Source organism: Gnatocerus cornutus, chromosome 6, assembly GCF_029298725.1.
Source record: "Gnatocerus cornutus isolate USDA-ARS CGAHR chromosome 6, icGnaCorn1.1, whole genome shotgun sequence".
In the NCBI taxonomy this organism is placed as follows: Eukaryota; Metazoa; Arthropoda; class Insecta; order Coleoptera; family Tenebrionidae; genus Gnatocerus; species Gnatocerus cornutus.
In genome coordinates, this window is record NC_142238.1 from 4411847 (window position 1) to 4422896 (window position 11050).

The following is an 11050-nucleotide window of genomic DNA, read 5'->3' on the forward strand; positions in this document are numbered from 1 at the left end:
TGTCGATTTTAGTCTTTGGCCTATGCTTTTGCAACAGATTTTGATCAATAAAATTCAAAGTTGTTTTGAGCATTTTGTTAGTCTCAAACATACCGCATTTGAACATTACTAAAATATACGAAAAAACACTGTTAACAAAATAATGTCAAAGCTTACTCTCTTTTTAAATTACAAAGACAGTAGTGATACAAAGCCGGTTCTGCAGCGGAAGTCGTAATCTCGAGCGCCCGTCCGGTGATGTATTGCTGGTCATCTACCAATCAGGCGCACAGATGGTGTCGGCGGCTCTTCCGGCGTATTGCTGGTCATCTGCCAATCAGGTGGCGGGTGATTTAAAAATTTGACAGATGGCGGTGGGAATTTGACAGCTGGTGGCGGGAAATTGAAATGTGTAGCCGGTTGGAGGCGCCGCGAGCCGATAAACAGTTCAATTTGCGCGTGCGCGGCTAAACGGCGGGAAATTTAAAAATTTGACAGATGGCGGTGGAAATTTGACAGCTGGCGGCGAGAATTTTGACAGATGTCATTATGGAATGGCGGAAATTTTGAATTTGACAGTTGTGTCAGATCAAGATGGCGGTGACGGTTTGGGTGACAATCATAGAGGGCGCTAGAGTGAGCAAAAATTTCAAAAAGTTTTGAGTGCGGTCCTCGGAAAAAATTTTTGGAATTTCTCGGAAAAAAAATATTGCAATTTCTCGGAAAAAAAATGCTAAATAATTCGTTATTTGGGTGTAATCATCCGGTCTGATTTTCGCGTTTCTCGGAAAAACCGCAAACATTGATAAGACCGGACGTTCTTCGCCGTCTATATAATGAACAAAGTGATCAGCTCAGACCATTGATAGTGCTGCTGTCAAGGTGCTAATAGAACAGTAATCAGCTCAACATTTTCCGCCGTTTATACGAGTGATCAACTTAAGTCGATAAGACAAATAATTTTGTTGTAGTGAGAGTGATAATAAAAGGTAAGAATAAATTTTTGCTTCTAAATCTGGTACTGAATTTGTACTTTATCTTAGGCCTATCATGACTTCCAAAGCTGATGAAGTGATCGTGGTAAGTAACGACATCGTTCAGGCTACTAAAACGCATTTGGATAATTTGACAACAAAATTTGATCATCAAAGTGCTTTATATTTGGTCCACCAAATTAAAAGTTATTTTAAATTTTATTCGAAAACTATTAAAAGCTTGAAATTGAGTGTTGGTGCTCGACTCAAGCTTAATTCCAATTTAATTAAATTAAAACATTTTCACGTCATACTTAAACGTTTGTGTGCAAATAATGGTATCAGTGGTCGAGGATTGAAGATAAATCATCAAAAGAGGGTTCAGTGGGAAGAATTGAAAACTGCTTTTAAGTCACGCGTTCAAACTGGAATAATTTTTAATTTAAGTCACATTGATATTGTTCAGTTTTTAAATGATGCATTTTCGGTTTTTAATTCTCGCATTAAAAAATTGCTTAAAAAATTTACTTTGCTTAAAATTAACGCATGTTTTCATGGTGAATTTATTAAAAACAATCCAAACGATGGTAGTGAAATTATTGAAGAAAAATCGTTTAACACCAGGAATGGACTGTTGGATCAAGGGCGAAATATTAAAGATTGGTTTCAAAATTACATAAGTGATAAAATTTTAAGTAAACTGGAAAACTTTCAACTTCGTGATTCGGGTTGGGCATTACATAAAATTATTTCGTTGGAAATCAATATAAATAAATGTGAAATTGGGAATGGTTCATCTTTCATCAGACTTCCACAACAAATTGCTAATAAACACGCTTGTGTTAATGTCAAAAATTATAATGATAACGAGTGCTTTTCTTGGAGCGTCATCTCAGCCTTATTCCCCACAAACATTAATGCTGATAAGATTAATTCGTATCCGCATTGGTCATCAAAATTAAATATGAAGGGAATCGAATTTCCTGTCAGTATTAATCAAATTTCTAAATTTGAAAAATTAAATAATGTTTCAATTAACGTGTACGTTTTGGAATTAAATCAAACTAAATCAAAAGCATCGTATTATACTGTAGCTCCAGTAAGACTGACAGAAAAAAAATTAGAAAAACATGTAAATTTGCTCCAAGTCCAAAACGTTTATTTTCCAAAATTAAATGATTATGAGGCTCCAGATAATGCCGATGTGGATAACACCGAAATAAAGTATCATTATTGTTGGATTAAAAACTTGTCTCGACTTGTTTCAAATCAATTAAACAAAAATAATCATAAAGTCTATTTATGTGATCGTTGCCTTAATTATTTCAAGAAGGAGGATACTTTTAAAGAGCATTCGGAGCAATGTGAAAAATTAAATTTTAGTAAAATTTCATTTCCAAAATATGATTATGTAGAATTTCAAAATTATATCAATCAACAGACATTACCATTTATTTTATACTGCGATTTCGAGTCTGTGCTTCAACCTATCGAAAAAACTTGTGAAAATACATCCAAAACCTTCAAGTATCAACAACATAAAGCGTGCAGTGTTGGACTATTTCTAAAATGTAACTATGATGATAGTCTGTCCTTTTATGATTTTTATCGTGGTGAGAATGTTGCTGTGTGGTTTACAAATAAGCTTAAACAAATTGCAAGAAATGTCTCAGAAAAAATAATCGAAGCTAAACCTATGGGTTCAAGTCCAAGCTTTAAATCAGCTGTTTTATGTCATATATGTGGGAAATGTTTTACCGAAGAAGATAGACAACAAAAAAACATTGTAAGAGACCATGATCATTTTACATCGATATTTAGAGGATTTGCTCATTCAATATGTAATTTAAATTATAAAAAGCGATTTATGGTTCCCATTGTTTTCCACAATTTATCGGGATATGATAGTCATTTCCTCATTGAAGATATTTCAAAATTAGGAAAAATCACACTTTTGCCAATCAATCTAGAAAAGTACATTGCATTCACGCTGAAAGATGAAAATACTGATATAAAATTTAGGTTCATTGATTCTCTCAGATTTATGAATGCATCCTTGGATGAATTAGTATCGACTTTAGAATCAGATGAATTACAACATTTAAAACGCGAATTTAAAGACTTAGATGAGGATTCCTTCAAATTACTCACACGTAAAGGTGTATTTCCATACGACTATCTCGACTCAATTGAAAAATTAACAGAGACATGTTTACCACCGATCGAAAAATTTTATAGTAAACTAAATGATTCGCACATTTCCGAAGAAAATTATCAACACGGTCAAAACGTTTGGACCCAATTTAAAATTAACAATTTGGGCGAATACTTGGATTTGTATATGAAAATTGACATTTTACTATTGGCCGATGTTTTCGAAAATTTCCGTCGAGTAATGCATAAAACGTATGGTTTGGACCCCGGGTGGTACTACACTTTACCCGGTTATACATGGGATTGTATGCTGAAATACACTGGATGTAAACTCGAAATTCTTAAAGATATTGATATGTTATTATTTGTGGAAAGAGGTATTCGCGGTGGCATTAATCAATGCTGCAATCGATACTCGGAAGCAAATAATAAATATTTAGGTGACGATTATGATCCAACTAAACCAAATAAATATCTAATGTATTTGGATGTCAACAATCTTTACGGGTGGGCCATGCAGCAATATTTACCCTATAGAGAATTTAAATGGTTAGATGATGTTACTGATTTTGATGTTACAAATATTTCCAACGAGTCCAACACAGGTTACATTTAAGAAGTCGATCTTGACTACCCGCAACATAGACATGATAGGCACAAAGACTTACCTTTTTGTGCTGAACACCGAAAACCAGCAAATTCAAAAATCTCTAAATTAATGACCACCCTACATAAAAAAACTAATTACATTCTTCATTATCAGAATTTAAAACAAGCGATACATAATGGTTTAGTGGTTAAAAAGATTCATAAAATTTTAAGTTTCAAACAAGCTCCATGGCTAAAACCGTATATCGAACTAAACACAAATTTACGTGCACAAGCCAAAAGTACTTTTGAAAAAAATAATTATAAATTGGCAAATAATGCAGTGTTTGGAAAAACCATGGAAAATATCCGAAAACATCGAATTGTAAAATTGGTATCGCAATGGGAAGGGAGATACGGAGCAAAAAATTTAATATCCAGCCCCAGATTTCAAAATCGTACAATTTTTAATGAAAATCTTATCGCGGTTGAGCTTGCAAAAACAGAACTTATATTCAATAAACCATTGTACATTGGTATGTCTATTTTAGATATTTCCAAAGTATGTGTCTATAATTTTCATTATGAATTCATGTTAAAGAAGTTTAATGAAAATAATTGCAAACTTTTATATACTGACACAGACAGCCTTATCTACGAACTTCAATGTGATGATATCTATCATGATTTAATTAAGGCAAATATTAAAATGTTCGATACAAGTGATTACCCTTTAAACAATCAATGGTCAATACCTCTTGTAAACAAAAAGGTCCCTGGGGTGATGAAAGATGAGCTAAATAGCAATGCGATGAGTCATTTTATTGGACTTAGATCTAAAATGTACGCGTACAAAGTTAAAGGGGGAAAATGTATCAAAAAATCAAAAGGTGTAAAATTTAGTGTTGTCAAAAATAAAATCACTTTTCAAGACTACCTAGACTGTTTAAAAAATAACATGGTTAAAGAGGTGACTCAACGTACAATACGATCATTTGCGCACAAAGTTTACAGTATCGAACAGCACAAAATTGGTTTAAGCAACTTTGATGATAAAAGATTTTTATTAAATGATTCCACTGATACTTTACCACACGGCCACTACAAATCACTTTTAATACAACATTGAAAATTAACATTCATTCCTACATTTCAAGTTGGAGTAGTAGGATGTGGCAAATGTACAGTCAAGACAAATGGGTGAAGGCAACAGATCTTAATTCCGCCATCAAACGTATCCATTCCGAATTTCGTGATGCTTACTATGATCTCCTATATGCTGAGGTGTACGATGTGGACTTCACAGAAGAGGATGCATTAATTAAATCATGGAAGAAGCAATATCGCAATGGTATGGAAATTTGTCAACAATTCATCGATAAGCAAACAGATGTGGCGAGGTTGTGTCAATCTTTGTTCGACCAAGGACTACATGGATTTATTAAGGACCTGGAAATATTTTTACCACCCAATCTTGTTCAAAAGTACAAAAATAAAACTTGTAATTAAAATGATGTGCCTTTATTCCCTCCCTCTTCTATAAATATCACTACACTTATACGAAGTATTCATTGTTATGTTAGTCCCCGAACGTAAAGGTGGACGTGGTGTAGTAAATTCTCTAATTAATAAACTACCTCTAGAACTACACATACCCGGCTACAAGTAAGTCTTTACATATTCTATAAGATTTTATTCATTTTTCAATAAAAAAAGCTACTGTGGTCCTGGCACAAAATTGGAGAAAAGATTACGGAAAGGTGATTCTGGTATAAATAAGTTGGATGCTGCATGCAAAGAACACGACATTAGCTATTCCAAAAATCAATCTTTAGACGAGCGACACAGAGCAGATTGGATTTTAGAAAATCGGGCTTGGGAGAGGGTTAAATCGAAAGACGCCGGTTTAGGAGAGAAAGCAGCAGCTTGGCTTGTAACAACAGCCATGAAAACGAAAAGAAAGCTTGGAATGGGTCTTCGAAAAAAGACTCATCGTCATCATCCTACTATTTCATTTAATCGTGGTATTGTAGACCACATAAGAAAGGATCTAAGGAATGAAAATGTAGATTTATCTAATAAATCAGCATTGAGAAGAGCTGCAGTGATGGCACTCCAAACAGGTCGTATAGCTGTGAGAAAAGCGGGAGGTCGTAAGAACATACGTGTTCCTAGAATAATACCGTTTGAACCGAAGCAAGGAGGAATTTTACCTCTTCTACCTATATTGGCAGGACTGGGAAGTCTTGGTTCACTAATAGGGGGAGCTAGTGCTGTGGCAAAAACAGTGATTGATGCAAAGAATGCGAAAAAGAAATTAGATGAACAAGGTCGGCATAATAAAGCAATGGAAGAAATTGGTAAAAAAGGATCTGGTCTTTATTTGAAGAAGAATGATAGAGGTGGATACGGATTGTTTTTGAAAAAACAGCAGGTCTCAAAAAACTACCTATAGAGCTACCCAACAGAGCCCTCTACGACATCGATATAAGAAAATTCGCAAAAATGTTAAAAATACCATATTTTAGAGGAGTTTTTATGCGTGACACATTATTAAATAAACCAAATAAAAATGAATGCGCAATAGTCAATTTGGATACCAAGAAAAATCCAGGAACTCATTGGGTGGCCTACATAAAAAAGAACAACAATGTTACCTATTTTGATAGTTTTGGGGCACTAAAGCCGCCTCAAGAACTTGTACGTTATTTGGGTAATAGTGTTGAAATTTTTTACAACAATGATCGATATCAAAACTACAATCAAGTAAATTGTGGTCATTTATGTTTGAAATTTTTGTATAAACATATGTAAAATATATAAAATAAATCAGTTACATCTTAGATGTTGTATGTGAATAATGTCAACCATCTTCTCTTTAAAAAGTAACAATCACGTGCTATCCATCGATTTCCCAAATCCTATAGAACTTGATTCAGATTGCGATTACGGTTTAGCGTTAATTGGGTTTCATTCATACAATAGTATTCCAAATATTGAACCGGGCGAAAATAAATTCTATTACTCTGAGGAGAAAGATTCAAAAGTAATAACAATACCAACAGGATCTTATGAAATTTCCGACATTGAATCATACTTGATCCAAAAAATAATTCCAAACTCTGTGAAGAAAGAAGACTACAACCAATATTTTTCACTAAAACCCAATCACAATACGCTTAAGTGTGAAATTAAAAGCGAACATTACGCAATCGATTTTACACAGAAGGATAGTATTGGTAGAATATTAGGGTTTTCTAAACGTACACTACCACCACATCAACATCACGAATCAGATCTACCTGTCGACATAGTAAAAGTCAGAACTATTCAAATTAATTGTAATATAACGACAGGAGCTTTTCATAATCATAGGCTTTCTCATACCATTTACGAATTTGCTGTGCAAGTCAATCCAGGATTTGCAATAGACGAAGTACCAAGGAATCTTGTATATCTACCCATAATTAATAAGCGAGAAATTCCAAACATAACACTAAGCATACTTAACCAAGATTTCAAACCTGTCAATTTTCGTAAAGAAGAAGTAATTGTGCGTTTAGAACTAAAGAAACTGTCATAATGGGTTTGGTGTTTATCAATCCAAGTCGAAGTCCTTATAAAAGTTCGATGTCAGTTGTTCAGCAGTCAGTCTGTAAAAGACAACCATCGAAGACAAAGGGTTTAACTCCAGCGAATATATTGTTTCTTAAATCGTTAGGTTATAATGTCATTAAGCCAAACGTTCGACTTTCATCGAAAACCGCAATTTGATGAAAACATTAAGAAGATTGAGACTCGAACATATTATCCTTATGTGAAAACTTTTAATAATAATGACATCATTGAAATTTCAATAAATCAATCGGACATATGGACCTTAATGTACGATGCCGCCTTGATTATTGAAGGTAGTGTCAAGAAAAAAAGTGGAGAAGGAAGTGTATCTCTTGTAAATAATGTTGGTGCATTTCTATTTGATTCTGTCACATATGAATTAAATGGTAAAGAAATTGAGACCGTACGTGATCCTGGTATTGTGAGCACAATCAGAGGTTATCTCTGTTATAACCCCAACGATTCAAAGCACCTGGATATTGCAGGATGGAATTTTCCACAAAATCCTATAGTAAATACTGATGGATCATTCATTCTACGTGTTCCGCTAAAACATCTGTTTGGTGTTTTCAATGATCATCAAGTAACATCTTTTGGAAAACAAACTATACGTCTTGTAAGGAACAAGAACGATGATGACTGTATGCATACAACTAATGTAAAAGATCCTACGATAGCAGGGGAATTAAACATTGAAAATATCTCACTAAAAGTGGACATTATTACACCTAATGATGTCCTGAAATTAAATTTGTTAAAATCAATAAAAACAGATGAGCCAATGTTTATATCGTTCAGAAAATGGGATTATCATGAATTGCCCCAGCTGACTGTTGGTGCTACAAAAGAAATTTGGGGTGTGAAAACAAGTACAAGTGTAGAAACACCTCGATTTGTAATTATTGCATTTCAAACGGGGATCAGAAATACTATCAAAAAAGATCCGCAATATTTTGGGAATATAAATGTATCAGATATACGTATTATGCTAAATGGAGAATATTACCCTACAGAACGCATGAGGCTCAACTTTGAAAAAAATAAATTTGTTGATGCACATTATAATTATTCACAATTTTTGAGTAGATTTAAAAATGATATTACACATCCCAAACAACCTTTGTTAGATTATGTAGCTTTTAAGAATCGAGCTTTGTTCGTCATTGACTGTTCCCAAAGGCACCAATCGTTGAAATCAAATACTGTTGATCTTAAGGTTGATATTGAAGCCGCAAGTGGTTTTCCTGCAGATACAAAAGCATATTGCATTATCATTCATGATACCATCTTTGAACATCTTCCTATTAGTGAGATAGTACGAAGTCTATCTTAAAAAGTAGAGGGGGTGGTATATAATTTAACAGACTAAAGATGTAATGTTAATGTGACGACAATCATGATGACGATTGTTTGTGTTGATATTCAAGGGTTTAACTTGAGAAATGAAAATCAAAAATGGTCCTTTTACCCCAAAGAAGTTACCATATTCAACGGACATCAAACCAATCATTACCTTCTAAAGCCGCCTAAAAAATTTGACACATTGTCGCAAACCAATAAAAGTCAAGTGAGGTATGAAGAACGAAATTTCCATGGTCTACGCTATTCATATGGATATGTGAATTATGATGACATTGCTGATATTTTAATTAAAGTATTAAAAAACTATAAAATGGTTTATGTGAAGGGGAGCCAAAAACATACTTATTTAACATATGTGTGTGCAAGTGAATTACCGGACTTGATCATAAAAAACGTTGAAAATGAAGTTGGAGTACCCAAGTTAGAAAAACAACGTCCAAAATGCTTTAATCACTTTAATCAAAAAAATTACATGTGTAGCAATGTAAACTGTGTAATTTTGCACCAGTGGGTGGAAAAAATAAATAAATGCTAAAGTTTTTAATTTTTTATTAATCACCCTCTCTCCATCAGATCTATTTAAGGTGATGTTGTAGTAGATTTTCTTTAGTTATTGGTTCAAAATGCATGAAGCACATACCAACAAACCAGAAAAAGTATACAATGATAAATTCGGACTTCATTATGTGACATGTCCTTGGTCGAATCCAAACGCCACGTGTGGACCTGATACTTGTAGATGTATACTCGAAAAATTAATCAAAAATGATTCATCATCAACATCAACATCATCATCATCATCATCATCATCATCATCATCATCATCATCATCATCATCACTAGAATCAAGTATGTTTGATGTTTTCTAACAGTGATGATGGTTATAAAAGTTTATAAACAATTCTTTTTATTTTCACCATCAGTTTATGTCAGAATGCAGTGCACGCAACAAGAAGAAACCCTACCCATAGTTAATTTAGATTTTTTTGAAAAACCGAAAACTCATATTCATGGAAAACTACTACCAACTTCATTTCGAGCAATTTTTTGTGGGCCCAGTGGATGTGGAAAAACGAACGCATTGCTTTCTTTAATTTATAATGAAAGAGGACTTAAATTTAAAAATGTTTATCTTTATTCAAAATCTTTATTTCAAACTAAATATCAAGTACTAAAATCGGTGTTGGCACGTGTGAATGGAATAAAATACTTTCCGTACGACAATAATGATGACGTAATTGATCCCTCTCAGGCTCTTGATCATTCCTTATTTATATTTGACGATGTGGCCTGTGATAATCAAAATAAAATTCGTCAGTATTATTCAATGTGTAGACATAAAAATATCGATGCAGCCTACTTGTGCCAAACTTATTCTAAAATACCTAAACAATTAATACGTGATAATAGTAATGTTATTGTGTTATTTAGACAAGACGAAATCAATTTGAAACATGTGTATGACGAGCACGTTTCACCCGATATGTCCTATGATCAATTCAAAAAAATTTGTTCAGAGTGCTGGAGAAAACGTTATGGATGTTTAGTAATTGTTAAAGATTTTCCGGTGGATAATGGTCGATATCGCAAAGGGTTCGATAAATATATAAAAATCTAATTTTCTATAATTTATCATCACTCATTAAAATGACATCTTCAGATCCGCACGTTACAAAAGCCATTGATCGACTCGCTAAAGGTATTAGGAGAAAACATTTAGCTCTTAAATTGGGTCGATTTGAGCAAGATGAAACAATAAAGAAAATATTTCAACCTATTATTGATCCTCTGTCCAAGAAGGTTGATAACATATCTGCAAAAACCACAAAAACCGCAAAGGTCATTGATAGTACGACACAAACACGTTACTTCGCTCCAAAACGTGACTCATCTACACAGACAAATCAATTCACAGATACCAAGCCCGTCATTGAATCAGTGGATCAAATTTCAGTTAAGGAGCTTCCTACTGAAATTATTGGTGAATACAACCCTAGTTTTGAACCAACTGATGATTATGCTACAGCTACAGTTAATCCTGATGATGATGTTGTTGGTGATGGTGATGATAATGTGTTTGAAAATATCACTGAAGAAGCTTATGAAGACTACTTATCTGATTATTCGGAATTAGCTCGTGAATACATAGATGGATTTTTAAGAGATCATTCAGCAAAAGAGTATGATACAACATATGGAGTAAATCATGATGCAGAAACAAATAAATGGATGTTGGGCAATAAATTAATTCATTTTGGGAAAAACAGTGATGATTTTACTATTGGAGGTAAAACTTATGTGGGTACAAGGGGCTTGTATGAATTATTGTTTAAAAAACGTCCTATGAAGTATACAAAAGATGATGAAGATAGCTA

The 11050-nt window shown here is 33.5% G+C and overlaps 1 protein-coding gene across 1 annotated transcript; it reads left to right on the forward strand.

Annotated features, from left to right (window-relative positions):
- Window positions 1-891: 891 nt before the first annotated feature.
- Window positions 892-3724, forward strand: LOC148172240 (uncharacterized). Its single transcript, XM_088038851.1, has 2 exons — window positions 892-968; window positions 1023-3724. The coding sequence occupies exon 2, from the start codon at window positions 1030-1032 to the stop codon at window positions 3721-3723; it is 2694 nt and encodes an 897-aa protein (XP_087894977.1). The 5' UTR covers window positions 892-968; window positions 1023-1029; the 3' UTR covers window position 3724.
- The last annotated feature ends 7326 nt before the right edge of the window (window positions 3725-11050 follow it).

Bases quoted from the DNA above. Each gene is read 5' to 3' on its own strand.
- LOC148172240 (XM_088038851.1), top strand. From the start codon at position 1,030: ATGACTTCCAAAGCTGATGAAGTGATCGTGGTAAGTAACGACATCGTT.